Genomic DNA, 23,435 nt, shown 5'->3' on the forward strand with positions numbered 1-23,435 from the left:
CAATTAAGAAAGTTAAGAAAAATTGAAAATTAACCATGTATGTTATAAAAATCAAATAAAATCCAACTGTGGAGCTGCACTTAAACAGTCTAATCTTGCGAAATCAGCCAACAAATGATATCATAATCATTCAGTAATATATTTAACGTTGAGCTACAAGCACAGCTTCTGTTTGTCTGTAAAAACTATATTGTTTTTCTTTTTTTTATATTTTTTATATTTTGTTGTTATTGCTATTATTGTATATAGTGTACACTGTTATGTTTATCTTTCCCTACGTTCATTTTCATTTGTAACGAACTATATTTTGCGTATGAAAAGAGATCGTGATTAGGCGGGTGATCCCTGGTCACCGTTGAGCGACAGAAATATCCTCCTGCATTATATGCTTGTATGGCCCGAACTTGACCCGTACGTAAATTATACATTTACTTTACAATACAGTCATAATGGCTTCTAATAATGCCTACGACTTATGCATAGTAGGAGCTGGTTTAATAGGTTCTGCTGCAGCTCAACATGCATCCAAATGGGGAAAAGTGTGCCTAATTGGACCAGAGGAGCCAAAGGTAAGAACTGGGCTACGATTGAAATACCTACATAAGCGGGGAGAATCATTTCTTTTCTTTTTTTTTGCGAATTACATATTTTAGGGATATCGTTTGGGCCATATATATTTTAAATATATTTCAATTGCGCCAGAATCGGAAACTCGATCGTCTGTACCATTCTATAGTTAAGCGTAATTCAACTGATATATGATTAGAATATATGCGAGTATATAGAGGAAATATAGCGGTCAGGCTATAGAGTAGGTTATTTGTATTACCAACTGGGGCGTAGCTGCCTATACGCAAATACGCAGTTGCGTACTTTCGGAAAAAGTAACAAAAATAAATACATACATTTTAAAGATGAAATAAAGGTTTTATGCAATGCACAAATCCTTTTTAATACATAATGATACTCCAATATGCACCATAAAGTAATTCGCGATATCAAAACCATCAATTCCGGAAATTTTGTACTTTTCCGCGACCCCCCCCCCCCCCAAGACCCCTCGCCGTAATTTTGCGTACTACTAATACAGGCCTAGCTACGCCCCTGACCAAATAAATGTATTAGGGGCTTGATGGGGAGGTGTAAAACACAACACAGAAACAATAAAACTAACAATAGCAGAAATAACTTGTGATGCAAAAGAACGCAAATGCATCAGCACTGGGATTTTTTTAAATACATCAAACCCCCCCCCCCCCACCCCCCCCCAAAAAAAAAAAAAAAAAAAAAAAAAAAAAAAAAAAAAAATCATGGCCTTAACGTGAGCAATTGCACCGACGATCTACATACACAATGTAACGAATCGAATAAAAATGATGACAAATGAAAACTGAAGTGAAGGGAGACAAAACGTCACACACAAAAAACTCAAGCATTCCAAAGTAAGATATCTACCAAATAGAGTTATTTATTATCATTGTTTACAAAGATACGAGGCAAAATGAATCAATTTCTTTGTAATTAATAGGGCAAAAATCAAAAATAAGTAAAATTGGACTTCGGTTTGAGTATTTGGCGATCGAAACTCCACAGCCTTTCTAGATAGTTACACAGAAGTTATTTTTTTAGTTTAGCGGAAATGGCCGAGAAGTTCCAATTGAATCGTAAGGTATGAAGTCCTTTCATTTTAGTTTGGCCGAAAGATGAAGCACAAAATGTTACTGTATAATACACTGTCTATAACGAAAGAACTCATGTTAGTTCAAATTCTTGCTAGATCAATTCTACAGAACAGTTACAACAATGCGGATACGGAAATTTTGTTGAGGGGATTTCCAGGAATCTATTCCAGAAATTTACCAAAGGGATGCAGGCTTTAATTCGTCCTACTTCGGCACAAAATCGTTTTCCAAACCTCGGACGTCCCTGGATTCGTCACTTAGTTTCGGTATGGTCACCACGATGTAACCTGTCGTAAATTATCGTTTTACCGGTTAAACACATAAAGAAATATTTTCTTTGTAGTTCATGTTTTTTTTTCAGGAAAAGAGATCAATAAGTAATAGAAGGGAAATATATGGTGCACATTACGATGAGGGGAGGTTGACCCGAAAACTAGCCTCTGACCCAATTTGGGCCACCTTGGCTCAAAGGTCAATAGCAAGATACAGATCTCTTGAAAAGGAATCGGGGATTGATTTCTACACAGAAGTGGGTACACTAATAATTGGCACTGAAGGCAGTGACTATATGTCAAAGAACGAATCAGTTATCAAAGAACAAAATTTAAAAATTGATACATTGACGTTTTTAGACATGAAAAAGAAATTCCCATACTTAAACGTCAGCGATGATGACTACGGTATGATGGAGACTACAGATGCTGGATATATCAGTCCAAGAAGTTTGGTAAAAGCACAAATCACTGTTGCTGTTAAAAACGGGTGTATATATAATCCAGATGTAGTGAATGATGTTCGACGAATTGTAGAAAAGGGCAACTACCTAATGGTTGTTCAAACGGACAGAAACACAATTTTTGCCAAACGAGTTCTACTTGCTACCGGAGCGTTTACGCCCTTCCGGAATATTCTTCCAAGTGGATTACAGTTAGATTTGCGTTTGAGGCCAATAACAGTTGCAAAGGTTAAAATATCGACCTCTGATTACAAGGATCTAAGGTAAAAAAAAGCACGTAATGATATAGAGGGATAGTCATGGGAGAAATGGTTGAAGCACAGGGGTTTGCTCCCGCTATGAAATATGCAGCCCCACTACAGTATATAACAAGGACGTATTATATAGTTGGGCTGCATACTTAAGAGTGGGAGTAAGCCCCTGTGGTTGAAGTGACCATGTAGACCACAAGGGTCTACCAAATTGGGATAGGGGCATGCTGTATGTAAATCAACAAAATATGGTTCCACTTTTAATAGAGACAGGGACATGGAAAAATCACCAATGTCTTATATGTCATCTGATGGATATTAATGTTGAAGGTAAATGCCTCCTGGTCTCGAGATTGGAATGATTGGAATAATAAAAAAAAATAAATTCGAATTTGAATTTGAATAAAGCTGTAAACCATCGCATCACTGGTTCACATGCATTACTCAATCGCTGTAAACCATTACAGTGCGTCGTCAATAGCTGCAACAGCGCATCACTAGTTCGTATTACTCGATCGATAAAACTGTCAGTTTACAAGCGCGTCACTGGTTCGATCGAATTACCATCCAGGCTGCGAAAATCGTGCTATACAAATCTAAAAAAATGTATATTTCCATGGTTTATCAGGGAGTATAGAATCCCGAATGCATAAACAATACAAACGTTGCTGCTACTTTTCAGTATTATATTGTCTTACTATTGCAAAACTCGAACATGTGAATAAAATTGTATTATTATTTATTTTATTTATTTTAAAAAAATACCATGATACCTAGAACTATGCCCGGTATGATCTATGACGGGAAAGGAGCTAGAGACTGGACACCTCGTTTCCCACGTGATACCGATTCAGATAATATCTCTTGGTATATGTTGCCGCCAGTTAAGTATCCTGATGGTAAGCTTGTTACTGTTTGTTTATCTGATGTCTGTCGGTGCATCCGTTCGTCTGTTATGATATATTGTAAGCGAAAGTCCTTCTAAACTGCGGAACGGATTTCGATGAAGTTTTCATATGACATACATTATAATTAGATGTTCACGAATGAAGATAGTTATGGTATCATAGCTGCAAAGAGAAATAACTCAAATTTTAGAGTTTTATATGTTAAGACATCGCTAATGCGCAGCCTCTCTTAAACCACTCAATGGACTTTGATATTTTTCAGACATTACTAATGCAAGGTCACTGCAAGAGAAGACAACCCAATTCAAGGGTTAAACATGATGTAAACCATCTTGAAGCACGGGAAATTCTCTTGTGATCTTACTCCAAATATTTCTAGTTTAAGCAAGTTTCCCATTTCTCAAGAGCCTCGAAATTAGTGAAATGCAAAAAAGTCCGGCACTACGATACAGTATGCTAGGATGGAATTTGAAAAGGATGAAAAAGGCAGAGCTAGCCATACCGAAAACAATGAATGACAGGATCTCTTGTTGTCCTAATATTTTATTTAATACATATATTTTTTAAATTTAAAATTAAGAGGGCCTACATTTTCTCAAAATAAAAAAAATCATTTTTTTTTTACATTCTAGCCCCCCCTTCCCTTTAATCAAATAGTTGCTCCCCATATTCTGTAAATAACCAAATACCCACGTATTTCAGGAAAATACTACCTGAAGCTTGGACACTTCCACAACGCCTTCAAGGTCCAATTTTCAACCATTGAAGAGATGAAGGCATGGTTTTGTAGCTATGGACCACCAGACTTAGTAGATACGACGGCCGAATTAATCACAAATGTTATCAAAGGTGATATGTATATTTTGCTGAGGTCGAAAAAATTGCCATAATTGCGTTAGGGGTGGAAAATATCAATTTTGTTGAAAATTTAGTAAATGATGGCCTGGAACCCTCCTTGAAACTTTAAGTGATCGGACCCTTCCGCTTTTTACAAAATCATACAGTTACTTTTTTTCCTTAACGACATTGAACGTTAGTTTAACGATTCGTTTTTTAGTATTTACACACTAAAACTAAAAAAAGCAACTTTCAAAATTCAATTAAAGCTAAACAAATGACATTAAAAAATGGCCGTTTTTGAGAAATAGACAACTGTCAGCAGTAGAAATTAAATCACAAGTGCTTTGTTTTAAGAATGAATACTTTCCTTCTCGTTTTTTTATTTTCTATTCTTCATTTTGTGTTTACATGTAAGGGACTTTAAATGTCCATATTTGGGGGACGAACTTTCTGTGCCTTAGCATGGCTGATAATTTGCTTCTATCCTACGATGTAAGAAGTTGGAATTCCGTTCCTCTATGGCACCAAGTCGGAAAACAGTTTGCAAGACGACCTCTAGCATACATTTTATAGCATTGGTGTACCGTAGCCCTTCCGTTGGACTTGTTATAAAATACACACATATCGTGTCAATTGTTTGCAAGATGCCATGGGTGGGTTTATTTAAAAAAAAAAAATAATTTAAAAAAAATATCAAATGAAGATGTTCATGTAGGGTAGTGTAAATGGAAGCAAGGCCAGTCTGAAAAATATTGGGGATAGAATATTGAATTTGTGTAAGCAGAATTTCATGCAAACAATGATTTTTCCAGATTTGTTAATTTTTTTGTAGTGGTGGGGGTATAGCCTTACACAACTTTCCTTGGATCTGCACCTGGTAGTATGTTTACTATACATGTAATAGGCGGATCAAAGGAGGCCCCTTAGGTCTGAAAAATTAAGTTGATTGTAGGGAATCACTGAGCCATGACCTAGTCCGCCCCGCTTAAGCCAGTCGGGGGCCTCTTTTGAGAATCTCTCGATCCGCCTCTGCATGTAGGTGTAAATCATACACTACACGAGTTTTTTTTCAATGAAATAAAATGCTTTAAAGGATGCAACCTGATGTAACGACAGATGTTGAACCCTGAACAGGTGGAACAAGCACAGGCACAACATTCCTACAGCCCTGAAACGACACCAAATGTCTATGGACAACAGCACCATACCATTCTAAGACACAAAAGTAGTAGATTTAAAAATGAAAGCAGTTACTAATTTATTCAGTTACCATGTAAATCAGTCTGGTAAGAACTACATTTTTTCTATACCTAAATAGTTGATCTTTTTGTAGGTGTAAACAAAGTTTCCCACCAAGGAGATTGCTGTGTCATTACACAAACATCAACTGACAGACCATATATAGACATGGTCCACTCCCAGTTGGGCGTGGCAGTGGGTGGGAACGGTTATGCTGCTAAGTCAAGTGATGAAATAGGAAGACTTGCTGCTGTTATGATTATGAAAAATGAATGGGACAGTACAATATCTAGAGATGCTTTTAGGGTTAAGTTCAAAGGACAACAAGCTAAGCTGTAGTTCACCTACAATTTGTTTAGCTGAAAGACTGGCCTTGAGCTGACATTTACATCCCAGTATGGTTGTTGTTTCTTTGACATATTCAATTCACCATATCCATTCTCTTTATATTTATCAGTGAAACAAATCTGTAGATCCTGTATATTTGTTTTGTCTGAATGACATAACCATGGGAAACTTAATATAAATGGCATTTTTGAAAATACATATCCATTTTTTTGTATTTGTTTTGGACAATCCAGATAAAACTAGACCTATCAATTTTTTCATTCCGTCACTGCATGTAGGATCTAACGACACTCTTTTCTACTTTATGTTCTGATGACCTTTCTGATCAGTCAATTAGAATTCATCTTTCATGATTTTGAAAGCATTATTCAAAGGAAAAAAAACCCTGAGGATTCTGAAAAGGTCATCTGAACAAAAAATAGAATGGAGTGTTATTCCTACATGCAGTGACAGGAGGGAACAATTGATAGGTCTAATTCTAATTAGATTATTGTTTTGGAGATCTACTCTGAGTACAAATGTATAGGGCCTGTTAATACTGGGTTGCATATGTACATGTAGTATTGCAGTTTTCTGAGTTACTAAGAATTCATTTTGTTTCCTAAATGGATACATACTATGCATTTCCCTAAGCAGAATACATCTAAATATCTATTAGTTTATTAAACAAATAAAAATTGGAGTGTCTTTTCTTAGTCTGAGATACATGTACAAATTTCACAATTATTGCTACATAAACATCCATTATAGTGTTTAAACAGTTTTCAATTTTAGAAATGGTGAAACAAAAAATACCTAATTAAATGAAGTGATAGAAAATACTCCTAATGAATTTCTTGAATATACTAGCCTAGAAAGTGTGGATGTTAATGACTGATTTTACAACACTGAATAGTAGTGCAGTGGTTGGGAAGGAAATTTTGAGAAGGGGCCATTTGTTAAGACTCTATATAGTTTACCTAAAGATGAAGGGGCCATTCCCAGTCAGAAAGGGCAAATGGCCTCTTGCCTTTCCAACCCCCGGTAGTGCATTTTAATTACAATGTTATTTATATTCAGAATAAATATACATTTATACCAAGCAGTTATGAAACATACATTTTACTAATAAATCATATTAAACTGTTTTACAACAATTTTTTCACAAAAAATGATCAATATAATAATCCTTTATGTTGTAATAAATGTTTTTGCATGGAAGCTTTACTCATTTTAGGTAAAGAACCAAAATGTTCTGAAATTGACTGATAATAATGCCCTATTGTCAAGTTTCAATATTAAACTGTGGAAGTCTATCAATCAATAATGCATTTATTTGTTATTTATACTGCCAGAGGTGAATATTATGTAGATAAATAATGCCGATCGACTAATAGTAATTTCAGAATTAATGGCCCCAATGAAAAAAATTGAAAGAGAGATGTATATTTCACTAGTTCAAATGTAAAATTTGGGTTAATATTATGACTAGTTCAATATAAAAAAAACACTTGTAATAAGAATGTCCAAAGTATTCATTGCCATGTAAAAGGTTATTGCATTTATATTTGTGAATATAAGTACTTTATTTCACAAGGTTGTGCAACAAATATCATGTACATGTAATAAGGCTCTAAATGTAATAACTTACATGTAGATATTAGTTGCTTTTGTGATTTATCAACCTGAGAAAATGTATTCTTAAATAAATAATTTTTTCCATTTTTTGATTGGTAAATCTGTTAATCACAATAGCAACTTGATAAATTGTTTTATTACATGAATCAATGTGCTTTTAGGGTAAAACCATAGTGATGATACGCTATTAAAATTCCATGCGACCACTGTTGATCAACCATGCAAGTGGAAAGAATTTTGAGCTAATTTGAACCACTGTCAAGATACATGTATGACATGACCCGAAAGTACTTTTTAGACCAATCAGAAAACAGAAAATAATCTATTCATGAAATAATAAAATAAATCAACATATTATTTGTATTACTCTACTTTGGTTTCATACATGTATAAGGTTAAAGATAAACACTATTAAATTCTGCATGACCCCTTTTGATGTATATTTCATAGCATAAAACTTTGCGAGCAGTAAGATTTAACTGTATAAATTATTCTTCACAACTAACTTTTCAGTTCACAGGCCCGAAATACATTTTTCAGAAATGTTTATATAGTGACTGTTGGCCCGTAGTAGTTAATTTTACAGGCCCACCTCCATTTTGACAAGCCTTGGGCCTCGGACTACAACTTAACCGTGAAGACTTATATTTTAGCGAATTTGAGGTACTTTGTGTTGGGATTTAACATGACCTAAAAGTAACATGTAGGCAAATCAGAAAACAAAAAAATCAAATCATGTTATAAAACCTGACGCAATAACCCAATATATGTAATGCCATATGTTGAAAATTTCTATTGCTTCTGACACGATCTTTTTAATAACTTTTCCCTACAGTAGTTACATGTACATTAACAATGCAGTACTCTACTAAATGTAATAAAAATACAATGTTGTAAATTATGCAAGTTTAAATAAAAAAAATCACTTTTTAATGACTTTGCTTTTACATTATTTGTAAAAGTTTATGACAGTGATATTGTTGGCTTTTTTCAAAACTACCTCATGCCTTTTTTTTTGGGAAAATTTGCATCATTTTCTTAAATTTGGTAAATTAGGAATAACAGTACAAAACCTTAAATTTGTACTTCAAATGATTCATTTTATAGAGGATATAAAAATGACAAGACAGCACAATCAGTGTAATTTTGAACAGAAACATATCCTACCTGTTTACTACCAATTGGGAAAAGTTCATCTTATTTGGGATTATTTTTTAGCCATTTTTATAAATGAAATTGAAAACTTTCATTAAGGGAAACAAATTTATTTCAGAGGTAATTTGAAACAAACATTATCACTGTATAAAAACACATTTTTCCCCATAAGTGTGAACAATAATTTCTTTTTCTTAAATGCAAATTCCTGGAAGATGTTGATAATGTTTTCTGTAGCCAAACACACTATTTAATTCAAATTAAATAAAGAATAAGTGCAATGTAAAATTAAAAAACGATGATTGGAACACTAACTCTAGCACAAAATACAGCCTTCCACAACCTCTTATACAGTGTATTTCTCTGTTCCATCTGAATACAATTTCCTGAGAAACAAAATATAATCATGTTAATCTTCACAGCATCTCGTAAATTAAAATCTCAAGAATGAAGATTCTCCTTCTCTTCAATGGTAAATTTAGACATTGCTTCAAGATTACACGATTTGGCTTTCTCTACTTTTTTCGACTGTTTCTTCTGTACAATATTCAATGGTGAGTTCATGTCAATATTTCTTGTGGAAAGAGGGGATCTTGTATTGTCTTTGTTCACTGAAGAAATGTTTTTATGATTAAACAACTGTTTGGGCTGTGGAGCACGATTTTTCTTTGGAAGCACAGTAGTATCTTTATCTGAAAAATAGAAGCAAAAATAGTTTGTTTTCAATTACAGTGTACAGTGAACCTGTCTATGAACCCTGAATAAACTAGAAACCTGTCCAAATCATATTACTTCTGAAGTCCCGTCATTTCAATTGCAATACATTTTGAACCCGTATAACACTGTCCTAAACCCAAAAAATTCTAAATTACCAAATGAGAATATACACTTACAGTTTTCTATCATTCTATATTTATATGTTTTTTTTTCATAGGTATATAGCGGTCAATTGCTTTTTAGCAAACATGTACATGTATGTAAATGGGGATCAGGATAAAAGCCCCTCCCCCAGGTCAAAATCCCCCATGAGAAATTGATTTATTAATTATGAATAATATTTCCATTAATACTGAAAGAGTAAAATTTGAAATTTTAACTTTTTGTTTCATTTTAAGACAATATTATATCAATAAAATGATAACAGTTGTCAAGTATACACTCTTAAAATAGGAAATATCTTAAAAACAGACATTTTGTTTTCTTTGAAATTTCAAATGATTCTGGTAATAAGAATTACAATATCAAATATAAAATGAATACACCCTTATAAAAACAAATACACAGAAATAAAACATTTTATTACACGACAGTAACTTCCAAAATATACCATAAAATAGAATTTCAAAAAAAAGACATACAAAAAAAAAAAACAAACACAGAAATTGAACCATTTTAACAGGGTATGTAAGTCTCATTCTAGTTTCATTTCTTTACCGGAATTTCCAATGTAGAACGTATTGAAAACTGAAGACCCACCTGTATTTTATTGTTACTTCCGGGTACTCAAAACGCTGAATAACAATGCACATCTTCTAGTTCATGTTATTCTTACTACATTTATCATGTAGAAATAGTTACTTGTCATATTTATTGGTATTTTGTATACAGGAAGATTTTTGCCCTTAACACTGAACTCAACGCTCTCTAAATGACAAATCTCTATGCTTTTGAATAGTAGATTAGGACCCATTCTCGTGAAATCACGGAGTCACATGACGAGACTTACATACCCTATACAAACAAAAACTTCCTAAATACGCTATTAAATAACAATTACAAAATGCACAAAAAAAAAGAAAACAAAATGCAATACCAATTTAAAAGGAACATACGTTTGTATGTGGGGGCTTTTGTCTTTGGGGGGCTTTTATTGAGGGGGTTTCCAGTACACCCAGAGAGTATAGACAGAATTAGAAACTGAATATTTTGTCAACATAGACCCATCATTATTTTTCATAGACAGCACTTTACATTTTAAAACAAGTTGAGCCAATTTCATCATAGACCTGCTTGACTTTACATAGAATTGGTCCGTATGTCTACTTCTAATTTCTTTCACTGTATACATTCTCAAACTCCCATTTTGGTGTCACTTTTCAGTGATTCCAGAAAATTCACAAAAATGCCATAAAAGTCTTGGCGTACTTCCTCAAAAAGACAATTAAATACTCCCAGCTGGGAGTTTTTATTGCCCTGATTATCCTTTGAAGTACCATCTACATCCTGTCTTACCTGTCAGGTGAACATGATTACAATACACAAGGTAACCAAATACTTGGAGTGACCCCAAAATACTCCCAAAAAGACAATAAGATACTCCCAGATGGGAGAAATCACATGGAGGATTTTAGGAGTGGACTCTGTAAAACTCTGTGATCCACTGGACACCGAAATAAAAGTAAGAGAATCCTCCCTCTCTGGGTGTACTCTATGTCCTAGACCCATATAAATGTACATCAGTGTTAAAGTACACGACCATTGTAATTACATGTCTGTACTAGCAGAACTAGCATTTTTCACAGGCTTTTTATCACATGCTGTGTGTTGGTTCAATATAATTTGCTGTAATTATTTTCAAGAACTTTATGAACTAAGTATTTAAACCAGCCATTTAAAAATCATTGTTATGGCCATTTTAATGAAAAACATATTTTGCACCGAAAAGCCATTTAACAACATAAGCACTCTTTTTTAAATTCCTTAAATAAAAGCTTTAGTTTTGCTGCATTTGAGAAGACAATTTGAAAAATACAATTAAGACAATAGCTTCTTAAATTCTGTTTTTAAATTTACACATACAATACCATTTTTTGCAAACAAAAATACTAGTATGTGATTTACTAGTATAAAATTAATATGCTGAAAGTTTTACTGTCATATACAACAACAAATATGAATGTAGTAAGAGAAACAGAAGTACTTGTATTTTGTGAGTTGACATTTCATATTTTGCCTATGAATACTACCTTGATATACAAGATTCTTTGTTTCTGCAACCACCTTTTTGTCATCTTTGATTGTCAACTGTTTAAACTGAGGTAGATTTTCTGTGTTTTGTTCTATTAAGAGTTTCTGTTGGTCATTAGACTGCTCCTCAATTTCAGCCATCGCATCTGCAAATGCTTCTTCAACCTGCTGGTCATGTAACAATTCTTTTTCATCAAATTTTCCTGAAATTATAGAACAAAAATGATTTTCAGAAAATGTGAACTTCAAATTCATGTGACAACATTCTTTTAAGATTCTTTTTGTTCATTTATTTTTTTGTTAATTTATGCAAAACGCATAAATAATAGCCCAAAACCCCCCTTTTTTAATATGTGATATAATAACATTCATGGTTGTATGTTTCGCTTTCAAAGTTCAGCTTCAGCTTGTTATATAACAGTGTAGGTTTTACTTTAACATGTTTTGAAAGTTTATTCGCAGAAAGTCTTTCCAGAACATTTTTGTATCCACAAGACATTTATGCTTTTTGGGAACTGGCTTATCATCAGTGTTTTTGCAAAAAAAATCTGGGTGGTGAGGCTGACAAAAAAGAACAATCATAATATTCACATGCAGGGGCAGTTACAAAAAGATAGATATGAGTACAGTGACACCCAATTACACACAATAAAAAATTAGAAGAAAAAGAAGTAAAAATGGAATACACATAGAAGAATTTGAAGTAGAAGATATTAATGTCTGAAAGAAATGCATCAGTACCATGGTATTCTGGAATAGGAGTCCTGACAACACCAGGAGTAGGGGATCTAGGATCTAAGAGACATTCAGGAGTTTTGTCAACCAAAATGGGTGTCCTAGTTATTTCTGTTGAAGGTGAACGAGGATCAAAATCTAACATGCGTGTCTTAGTATTCTGTCTTGGTGGAGTACACATATCTTCCAAATGTTCTTCCTGGTCAATCTTTGTATGTGTGCCTCCCATGATTTTCTGAGAAAAAAAAAATGAAAATATCATGTAAGCAGCTCATCTCAAGTGTACATCAATATTACAAGTACAATGTATAAGAATGTCCTACAGCAAAAATAATTAAATAAATAAAAAAATAAATGTACATGTAGTTACAAGGGTATACATGTACATGTACATGTAAATTGTGGCAAGTCATGAACAAGCAAGACCAATGAAAAAAAATTATGCAAAAGATACAAAAATGTACACTACTGTATATACAATATATATTGTACACAATGTACATGTTCATGTCCATCTTCTTTTGTTAAATGCCATACCACACTCTAATGTTATTGCAGAGTACATGGTCTGACCCTATAAGTTTTTTATATACTTTTCGAAATTTAATATAAAAAATATTTTACACATACATTTTATTTAATCTATGATGCAAACAAATGCCCATCAAAGAATTTAGACACAAATGACTGTCTTTTTCAAGACAATAATGAATGCCTTTCCTATCTTAGGAAATCTACATGTATGCGTCAATAACAATAAAACAATCAAGGCTGAATGTACATGTATATATTTTCTGAGGCGGGTTAGGTTCATGAACATTTTCAGGATAGAAGCAATTCTCACCAATCTGCTCACCAAAAGTAAATTCATCGAGTATCGTTGTAGCTGCGAAATTGAGACTCTTGATCTTTCCTTTTTCCTGATTTTTGCAATCTTCATGTAGATTTCAAACTTCAGGAAAAAAAGATCAAGAGCCACAATTTTGCAGCTAGAATCGTTGTAAGATAGCTCATTTTTTAGAGCAAATTATCAGCAATCTGTTAGACGTTTGTCTTAAACTTTGGACATGAACTTTTTCACAGGAGATGAAGAAAAACCTGTTAGCAAGAATAAGTTGCCAGAGAGCTACATGTATCATATTAAGGCAAAAAAAAAATAAAATAACTTGTCTTTTTCCAGCTATCCATGTACCCTACAATACTCTAGTCATTTTATGGCCATTTTGGCTCAAGCTCTAATAAAGTTTATAGATTGTTTCCCCATTAACTCAATGCAAAATATATTTGAAGCATAAAATAATTTCCCTATCTACATACCCTATTTTTATCTTGCTGGTAATTCTATAACAAAACCACGCATTTTGTTTATCTTTTCCTGAATGTTTTCATCAGATATTTTCATTTTTCATTTATAACTCGCATATTGACTATAAACAAAACAATTAAAATATCCGATGAAAACATGAAATATAAACATGAAATGCGCGGTTTTATGTTATAGAACTATCTTGCTGGTCGTGGTAGCTGTAAAGTGTAACTGTAAGCAGGCAAGACAATTGAATTATAATTTATATCCATATGTTTGTAACATGTGCTTGAATTGTCCGAGTAAGAAATATTATTATTATTATTAATGATACTATAAACTGAAATGAAAATATCCGATTAAATCTTGAAAAATATTCATAAAATGCGTAGTTTCAAGTTATAGAACAAGGACTCAACTTACCGGTTACTTAGCCTGTTTATTTTTTAGTTTGAAGTTCCCGCTTAATCCAATCAAAATTGAGATAACAAAAACATGCAAATGATGGACTTGTCAGAAAACTCTTTCGATTAGTCGAAGTTCGTCCATGCATTCTTCGTTTTATATGCGTTTGAGAAAACGACCTTTTGCATTATTATGGTATTCTAGTATATGACAACGACGAATTTTATTCCCTGAATCACGATATCAGCAACGCCGGTAAAATATATTTGGTTTTGCTCATAATTGCAATGTTTGTTATTAATTCACAGCGCTTTTGTTAACAGTTTTGTGTGTGTTATAGAGAAGTACTCTTCTGCGATAAATTATCCCAATTGTCATAAAAATAACGTACATTTATTAATTATGTTGTGTTTTTCGGAAAATCTAAAGATTTACTTTCTTTTTCCTTATTTATAACTATGTGGTTATCATTTTAGACATGTTCACATTGGGCCTTGAATGTTTGTGCCATTTTTCAAAGATGAAACTGGTAATCAAAACCTGAACACTTGCATAGATATATCAGTCGTCACTTAATATCCCCAACTGGGGCTGTTTTGTCCCATCAAACCTTAGTTCGACATTTCACATGTTTGTTGTGATGTCATAAAACTGTGAGAGTTTGAATAAATTCACATGCAGGGACCTGTGACTGGTCATCTAGCGGATTTTTACATCATAATATATCAGTTGGTACATTAATTTTCTTGGAGATTTGCTGGACACAGGAAAAAAAATATTCTCTGATCATTTTCTTCTGTATACAACTAAATTAAACTCATTACAAAATAAAATTTGGTTACCTATACTCGGCGTCACATAAATAACATACTGTTAAAATTTGAATAAAAATATTTTCTACGACTTTATTGAGACCTACCGTCGTTTAAATTGTCTTAAATGACTTGCTCATTTGTTTAGCCAAACGGCTTCTCCCTGAACAAGTCGCTTTTAGCTTAAATCATGCGTAACATATCCTTACGGGTAAATCCCATACTAATATCCGCCATGTTGGTTTCTACAGGACGATTTGTTTACAAACTAAGTTTGTAAGTTCCCGTCGAACTCCGGTGACAATCGTCTGCTTGATTAACTTCTCGGTATTGTACGTTGTTCGCATAAAATAAATCAGAGATATCCGAAATAACGCCGAAATGCATTCTGGGTTCTTCGGTTTTTGGACAAACCATTTAAACGTAAACAACATCTCCTAGCAACCCGATCACTGTAAACATGGCCGACTTTTTACAATGTAAATATTGGCACCTAGAATTAAAATCTGACCGGAATTTAACAATTCGATGTTTAGGGAGAAGCCGTTTGGCTAAACGAATGAGTAAGTCATTTAAGACAATTTAAACGACGGTAGGTGTCAATAAAGTTGTAGAAAATATTTTTATTCAAATTTTAACAGTATGTTATTTATGTGACGCCAAGTATAAGTATGTGTAATTTAATGAAAATTACTTGTGTGCACTGTGTGTTGCAGATGATATGTTTTTAGAATTCATGATCATAAGCCATTTTTATCCAATACATGAAATCTTAACTTAAAAAGTTGCAAAGGCATGGTAATTATTTTATACTTTTTGCCGTAATTTTATAAAAAATTTATTCAATAATACAGGGTTATTGCATGAATTTTTAGGAATATTTTTTTTATTCCAAATAGAATTTTATATTGCACAAGTTTACGAGTGTAAAATACGCTCTATAAGGGACAATTTTCCCGAGTATTCATGCAAAAACTGTTTTATTGTATGTCAATATGATTAAGTCTTGTTAAAAATGAACTTATTGTCATGTGTAACGTCAAAATTTTAACAGTGCAATATTGAAATTTATTAAGGTTGCAGTGTTCTAGGAGACCTATTTCCCGTTACCCTGGGCATGTGAAATTTGGGTCAAGGAAAGTTAGGTACATAGTTACACTTTCCTGTGGCAAGTTGAAAACTTCATGTGATGTAAGGATTTGCTTTGTTAGGAAAGCAGTCATTGACTGTGGGAAAGTTGATTTTATATGGATTTTTCCTGAGGAAACCTCAATTTCTGAAAAGTCCTAGAACACTGGGTTGCATTGCTTTGTATGGGAAAATTATAATGTTATACAATAAAATTATTTTTAGGAACTACTACTAATTAACTGTTAATAAGTTTTTAAAATCATCATTATAACAACAAATGACAGCATTTTTCTTTGAGGGAAGAGGAAGTCAAACATAGACTGTAAACCCAGATGAAAAAAATTTTGAATGGCTGACTTTCTTTTGTCTAGATTGACAGTTTGTGTTTCTCCTCTCATCCAGTTCCATGTATTTACCCCTGACAACCATCATAAAACCAAAAATTTGGACCTACCTCTTTCTCCTTGGAATCGAGTTTCATTATTTGTATTAAATTTCATCTTTTACCTTTAAAATGTGGTTCCTCTTTAATAGTTTATTATTTAATTCTATTTACGGCTATGATGTAAACATGATAAAAGATCCCTGTATCTTTACTAGTGGTAGTGTGGTGGGCAGATTGCTCTCTTTCATGAAAAAAGATAACTTCCCTTCCAGAATTTTCATGAAAAAAAACAAGATAGATTAAAATATATATATATAATGTATTCCAGAACATTTAGTGATGAATATTGTCTTGAAGGTTTATCTTGTAGTTGTTTGCATTTAGGTATTTTCTGTGCTATTTTTCAGAAAATAGACAAAGAATGGTTGATGTACTGAGACAGCACCTTCCTAGGATAAAAGCTCCCTTTGGTGGAGAGAAAGTCTTTAAAGATGAATGTGCTTTCTCTTTTGATAATCCTGTAAGCTTGATTTAAGGGTTATTAATACATGTACTTCATTTCTATTTTTTTTTCTTTTTTATAAAATTCATATGAATATAAGAATAAATTGACTATAGTTTCATGGTCCCTGTAGCTGTAGTTTTGGGAATTTTTTCCCTTAAGTACAGCTTGGGAAAATGTCTTTGAGACAATTAAAGTTCATGTGTTCACTCATGTCTATGGTGCCATGTCTCAAGGATACATGTGGAGATACCAATTCTGACATTGTACTAGGCTACAAAATCAACTATTCTTTCTTTTTTAATGATTTATATCATTCTGGTTTTGTTTTAGATGTACATTTTTACATATGATTGTCATCTTATATTTCCTCTTTGAATTAGGAATCTGAAACAGGACTGTATGTTTGTATGAACAAGTTTATTGGACTTGGAAAGGATTATGTTGACCCATACTTTCAGAAAACAGGAAATGCTGTGTTTCTTCATATTAAGCGTACTAGGAAAGAGGTACTGTTTATACATGTATATTGATTAACTGGTTTAACTCAAGACCTTATGGACTTCTATGTAATCTGAAACATTTTTCTGTCTCAAACTGGATTTTTTTCGCTGTTCCTATCTTGTGTATACATGCAACTAAGTTTATCTGTAGTTATAATGATTAATTGCACCTACATGTAAGATTACTAGTAAACGATATTTATGTTGATTGCAGAAATGTTTTTGAATTCAATGTTTTTTATCAATTCAAATTAACATATGTTTGAACAAATACGTATTAATTAATGATTAAATGTTGATCTAAAACTAGCTCATTCTATCGTCAATTTTTGTATTGTTTTTTTATTAAAAGAAAAATAACATTGTGCCATAAAAGTTTTACATGATTGCTGTTGAAAACAGTCTTGATGTTTTTTTTTAAATTTATAATTATTTTTTTCAGATTCCAAAATCAGCTGACCAGCCTGAGAAGAAGATTACCAAGCTGGCTATTGGTAAATTAAATTTGTATACCACTTATAGGGTAGTGTAAACCATATTATTTTATACTCATTGAAATTGCAACATATGTTTTTATGTTTTCACATTTAAGGACCATAATATGAAACATGAAAACGTACATGTATGATTAGGACTAGATACAACTTAGAAAAAAACTATTTGTATAAAAATATAATTGTAAACATAGGCTTTCCTTATGGTTTTGTATATGAGCAAATGTTATTTGTATAAATTTGTTATAAATACATGTATTTTGAATATTTTTATATGCATCAAATTGCTTATTGATATACCAGTGCTTGCTGTTTGTTTTGATACAGATTATTTGTTGAAGAAAATTATTACATTTTGTTTGTGTGTGAGCTATTTTTGGGGGGAAAAGTTTCTCTTTGTATCACACAGTAATTTACAAGGAGAAAGTTTTTTAGAATGGTGCAAATGCTACTGAAAGTTTGGCCTGTCTTAAACATGCTATCCATTATTCCTTTAATGTTAACTTAAAATTTACTTAATGCCAGTTTTGTTTCACAAGTACACATTTATTTGGAGGAAGGTGTATACAGCAATCACCTTGTCTGTCCAACTATCTTATTAGCACATCTCTTCCTAAATCAGTTAACAGATTTTATTGAAATTTTAAAGGACATTTGGGCATCATAAATGTATGTAGATTGATATAAAGGAATGCACCTAATTGTTGTCTGATGCCTCCATTAGGGAGATAATTCAACTTAATGATTTTACATGTTAAAAACCCTGGAAAACAACTTCTCCAAAAATGTAGATTTTGTTGAAATTGTATAGGAAGGTTAGGCATAATATGTATTTCTAGTTTATTTCTGAAACAGGTGTAGAAGGAGGCTTCAGTGCTGACAACAAGCAGTATGAGTTTGAAGAAGCCCATTCTGTTGTGGTATTACCTGACTGGACCGTAATACCACTACCTAACACAGAGATCCCAGATATGGTTTGTACATCGTTTTGTATTCTATACATTAATTGTTTGAAACAGCTCAGAACTCTATGTGTATTCAAAGGTTTAGTTTAAAATTGCAGAACAAGTGGTCTAATACCATTTTTTTTTTTACTATTAAAATGTCTGCCATGACAATACAAATGATAAAAGATGATGACGGGTCTTCTAATTCAGTGCTAGTATACTTTATCCAATATGTAGATTTGATTCTGTTAACAGAACATGCTGAAAGTATGGCTGGCTTAGCCATTTGATAAACACAATAATTGTTTGCAACATATGGAATGCCATAATTAGAAAAAAAACTGAAAAAATATGAACAAATTGACCAAATAGCTGCTTGATAAAGATAATGCACAATGGTTTTTGTGATTTCTTTTAGATATTTTCTTCATTCCCATAGACTTTAAATTTGTTTTTTGACCTTGTTTATTCAAACTGCATGGTCTTATTAAGAAAAATCTTCCCCAAGAAATCCTAGGATATCAACATGTAGTACATGTATTTTTTTTAATTGGGAAATGTTTTGGTAAAATCCATTCAAGCAGCAGATAATTATATATTTTCAGGTGAAGATTTCAGTGGAATCTATCCTTGCAGCAGATAAATTTTATATTTTCAGGTGAAGATTTCAGTGGAATCTATTCTTGCAGCTGAAGATGCCAGTAAAGCAGCTGAGGCAGCAGCCATGGCAGGTACTTGGGAAGGAGAAGAAAGAAAGGTCTCCAAGTATGTATAGTCACAAATCTTCTGGTTCATTAAGTATCACAAGATACAAAGAAAAACTTGTTACCACACTGCATTATTGAATTCTGAAATGACAGGTGTCCTAATTTACTTTCATGAGTAAAAGTTCCTGGACTTTTCTAGTTTAAATCACTTCAGGAAAACTAAAAGTCATCAATACTGTAAATGAATGGAGTTCAAAGGTCATGGACTTACATGTAGGTAAATGAAATTTCAATGGTCCTAGGTCTTAAATAAAAAGTCCCTGACCTTGTATCACCACTAATTTAATCTCCTGAATGATTTATAAACCTAGCCTTAAACTGTTCTGGACATGGATGAAAGTCATTAAGTTGTCTTACTTTATATTGATTTATACAAGTAATTACAAATTTCATTCAAAACGAAAACTCCAGAAAAAGTCCAGAATTCAAAATTATTTCAGTGTTTAACAAATGTTTTCTATATGATATTTACATATATAAAACACATATGTGGATCATATGTTTCCATATATTCTGAACACATGAAAAACAAGCAAATCATAATAAATGTCCCTTTTTTAATTGATTTTGACTCTTTCTAGAAATTACTTTTAAAAAGATGTAAAATGATCTAGTTTAAGTATACATTTGCTGAATGGTCATGAGGGAAACAGTAAATTTAGTTCAAACATATTTTATTCTGTAATAATACAATAACAATAATTATAAAATACAATAGTTATATGGCAAGGATTCGGACACAAGCAGAGCTTATACAAAGTCTGTCTTCTTAGGAACAGTAAATTAATTACCCATAATCCTGAGGTACCTATTATAACCTGGGGCAATGCTAAAGGTAAAAATTGGTATCAAGGAGAAATAGATTTACTGCTTCCTGAATGTTTCTTTATTTTTACTGAACCATATTGGTGTCTTCATAGTCCAGAAGCAAATAGTGCAACTATGATTGTTGATTGTTGCCTGATCATACTGTATTGGATTTTAATGTTGTTCAAATATAAACCCTGAGAACATCTGAACTTTTATTAACCAATGAGAATCAGAGGGAAAAAAATCTGTGAAATATGAGTATGGCACTATTTCTCAGGTCAGTAGTAAAAAAATAAGTGAAAAAAAGATAAGGCTCGAAAACTATTAGAAAAAATGAAGTTATATTTGCTGAAACATAATCAATGTCTGTTGGAGTAATTGGTTGAAATGTTACACTTGATTTACTATAGGAAATAAACACTGAATAATAATAATATATCTTAATCACTTTTGATTTTAAAAATTACATGTATCCAAAATCAGATTTTCATCACAAGAATAAAACATTATTTCAGACATGCTGAAAATTTGCTACAATTAGACAATGGCATAAAAATACCACCAAAGGGATGGAAGTGTGAGAAATGTGATTTGACCTCTAACCTCTGGTTGAACTTGACTGATGGTAGTATATTGTGTGGGCGGCGATTCTTTGATGGTAGTGGTGGGAACAACCATGCTGTAGAGCACTATGACCAAGTTAAATATCCTCTTGCTGTTAAGTTAGGAACCATAACAGGAGAGGGAGCAGGTATATTAATAACTGATCACAGCACCTTTTTTTTTGTTTTTGGAACAATTTTCACTTAGTCACCATTCATTTGTGAGGTAGTTACATTCTCATGCATGTATTTTTGATTTCATGAAATTGAAAAATGTTACTCCATCAAAGTAAAATATACAACCCATTTTTGTACTCTGATATTAAAAGGTCGTTAAAGATTTAGACAATTTTAAGGTTGTAAGAAGCAAGTGTGAACAAGTATCAAAAGCAAAAAAAAAATTTTTAATAGCTTGTTTTAATTAATTCACAATTTGTATAGTAAAAGAATAAGTAATAGAATTTATTTGATTTGAAACAAAAATGAAATGTAGGATTTTTTGGAAGAACTATATATTTGTAAGATACCAATTTTTCAGGTTGTAACCAATTTTGAATTAAGTTTCCAAGCAAAATGTAAATTTCTATTCAAAACTTTAACACTTTCATGAAATGGTAGAGTTGAAAAATCCACAAGCAAATGAAATTTTGACACAAGGAAAATTGATATCATCAATTTATTTTTTATTTCATTTCAGATGTTTTTTCCTATGATGAAGATGACATGGTCTTGGATCCTCACCTAGATAAACATCTGACACATTTTGGAATCAACATGAGAGCTCTAGAAAAGGTTGGTTTCAAAAAATTTAAGCTTATGCAGTAATTTTCTATTTTTTTCACACAAGTTGTAATATGTTTTCTTATGTCTTTTAAATAAGTGGAAAACATTTGTTTAGGTCTGAAATTGCATGATAATACATGTTTTCCAATACCATATGAAAAACATTGAATTTTAGCCATGCATTTAAATCATATTGGAAATTGATCTTTATGATATGATTCTTTTTACATATTTTGTGTGAGTAAATTCTTCAGTTCTAAGGATATGTTTTTCTTATGCTTTGCAGACCTGGTGAAATCATTTTTTCAACCTGTCAGACATTTGGTCCAGCAACCTAACAAAATCTGCTGGACCGAACAATTATCTGTCGGACAGAAATCATTTCTCTGATCCAATTTAAATTTGCCTCGATTCGGATGCCATCTTTAAACCGAAAGTTCTGGTTGAGGCGGCTGGTCTGGAAATCACAAAAATTTTACTGGACTAGCGGCTAAAAGTACCAGTCATGTCTGACGGTCCGACGAATTTCGCCATGACTGGATTTGAAAAACATCTGTTATAATTGTTCCTAATACAATGTACATATATGTGTATCATGTGTGTATAGAACAATGTCTTGTTTCAAAAACCACAGCAGTTAATATTTGATTAATGGCATAAATATTATTTCCCTTAATGGTACCTTTATTTATCTCAGACAATTGCTAAAAACAAGTGACAGGATATTACTAAACAAGATAGGTACATGTACATGTTGATAGAAAAAATCTAAATAAGACCAACTAAATTTAATAGCTAAATTTTCATCCTGGTGTCCACAAAATGTGGGGAGACTGGGAAGATTTTATTTTTTATTCTTGTGACTTGTCTGAAGTTACAAAATGATGATGGAATTGTCATTTTAAACCACTAAACACTTAAAAATTACATAAAGAGATCTTCCATATATATTGATATTAAACCATATGTTTTTTGGTTGCATGCCATCATCTTATGTCTGTATTTAGAAGGGCAACAACGTGAAATATAGTAAACATTTTTATTACAAGGAAGTGTTATAAACACCCTAAAACCTGTACTGCACCTGATGCGGACTCATTAAAAAATCGAAAATAAATAATTTGGAGAAAAAAAATCAGAGTGTGAGTATTTTTTAGGGGCAGGTGGGTATGAAAATCTATCATTTAAATATGTTGGCCTAATAGAAGGTAAATAGATCACTTTTAACCTTCAACTTAATTCTTCAGACTGAGAAGACTATGGTTGAGCTAGATATTGACCTCAACATGAAGGCAGAATGGAGCATGATTACAGAATCAGGTAGTAACCTGACGCCTGTGTATGGACCAGGGTATACTGGGATGAGAAATCTTGGTAATAGCTGTTATATGAACTCTGTCATGCAGGTTGTCTTTACTATACCAGATTTTCAGAAGAGGTTGGTTAATATGCTCAGTTCTAATATTCAAATCCATAGAGGATAGTTGTCATTAATATCTCGGTGAATCTA

General features: G+C 32.4%; 3 protein-coding genes across 7 annotated transcripts in view; 2 read left to right on the forward strand and 1 right to left on the reverse strand.

Annotated features, from left to right (window-relative positions):
- The first annotated feature begins 367 nt into the window (after positions 1 to 367).
- On the forward strand, positions 368 to 6,684 carry LOC148601463 (peroxisomal sarcosine oxidase-like). 2 transcript variants are annotated; one of them, XM_088556549.1, is made up of 5 exons: positions 368 to 569; positions 2,044 to 2,681; positions 3,447 to 3,568; positions 4,280 to 4,426; positions 5,511 to 5,646. In XM_088556549.1, the coding sequence occupies exons 1-5, from the start codon at positions 450 to 452 to the stop codon at positions 5,525 to 5,527; spliced, it is 1,044 nt and encodes a 347-aa protein (XP_088412675.1). In that variant the 5' UTR covers positions 368 to 449; the 3' UTR covers positions 5,528 to 5,646. The 2 variants fall into 2 exon arrangements, with proteins under 2 accessions (XP_088412675.1, XP_088412674.1); XM_088556548.1 differs by lacking the exon at positions 5,511 to 5,646 and adding an exon at positions 5,751 to 6,684 and having other exon boundaries at positions 369 to 569.
- Positions 5,566 to 23,435, forward strand: part of LOC148601464 (ubiquitin carboxyl-terminal hydrolase 5-like) — a 44,273-nt gene continuing 26,403 nt past the window's right edge. The window contains exons 1-9 of one of the 2 annotated variants that reach the window (XM_088556545.1): positions 5,566 to 5,703; positions 16,925 to 17,037; positions 17,403 to 17,528; positions 17,965 to 18,016; positions 18,872 to 18,990; positions 19,622 to 19,728; positions 21,056 to 21,291; positions 21,840 to 21,934; positions 23,173 to 23,363. In XM_088556545.1, coding sequence (XP_088412671.1) covers positions 5,658 to 5,703; positions 16,925 to 17,037; positions 17,403 to 17,528; positions 17,965 to 18,016; positions 18,872 to 18,990; positions 19,622 to 19,728; positions 21,056 to 21,291; positions 21,840 to 21,934; positions 23,173 to 23,363 — 1,085 coding nt within the window. In that variant the 5' untranslated portion in view covers positions 5,566 to 5,657. Of the gene's footprint in view, positions 5,704 to 14,340; positions 14,445 to 16,924; positions 17,038 to 17,402; positions 17,529 to 17,964; positions 18,017 to 18,871; positions 18,991 to 19,621; positions 19,729 to 21,055; positions 21,292 to 21,839; positions 21,935 to 23,172; positions 23,364 to 23,435 lie in introns of those variants that run through there. The other variant, XM_088556546.1, reaches the window with a different exon arrangement.
- LOC148601465 (uncharacterized) lies at positions 6,649 to 14,330 on the reverse strand. Of its 3 annotated transcripts, none has more exons than XM_088556554.1 (4): positions 14,208 to 14,330; positions 12,485 to 12,713; positions 11,743 to 11,946; positions 6,649 to 9,468 (listed from the first exon to the last, which is right to left on the reverse strand). In XM_088556554.1, exons 2-4 carry the CDS (start codon positions 12,705 to 12,707, stop codon positions 9,218 to 9,220), a joined length of 678 nt encoding a protein of 225 aa, XP_088412680.1. In that variant the 5' UTR covers positions 12,708 to 12,713; positions 14,208 to 14,330; the 3' UTR covers positions 6,649 to 9,217. The 3 variants fall into 3 exon arrangements, with proteins under 3 accessions (XP_088412680.1, XP_088412682.1, XP_088412679.1); XM_088556556.1 differs by lacking the exon at positions 14,208 to 14,330 and adding an exon at positions 13,796 to 14,024; XM_088556553.1 differs by lacking the exon at positions 14,208 to 14,330 and having other exon boundaries at positions 12,485 to 12,755.

The sequence above is a fragment of the Perna viridis genome, chromosome 12 (genome assembly GCF_037379345.1).
Source record: "Perna viridis isolate PV_CMFRI_1.1 ecotype Kerala chromosome 12, ASM3737934v1, whole genome shotgun sequence".
NCBI classification, from domain to species: domain Eukaryota; kingdom Metazoa; phylum Mollusca; class Bivalvia; order Mytilida; family Mytilidae; genus Perna; species Perna viridis.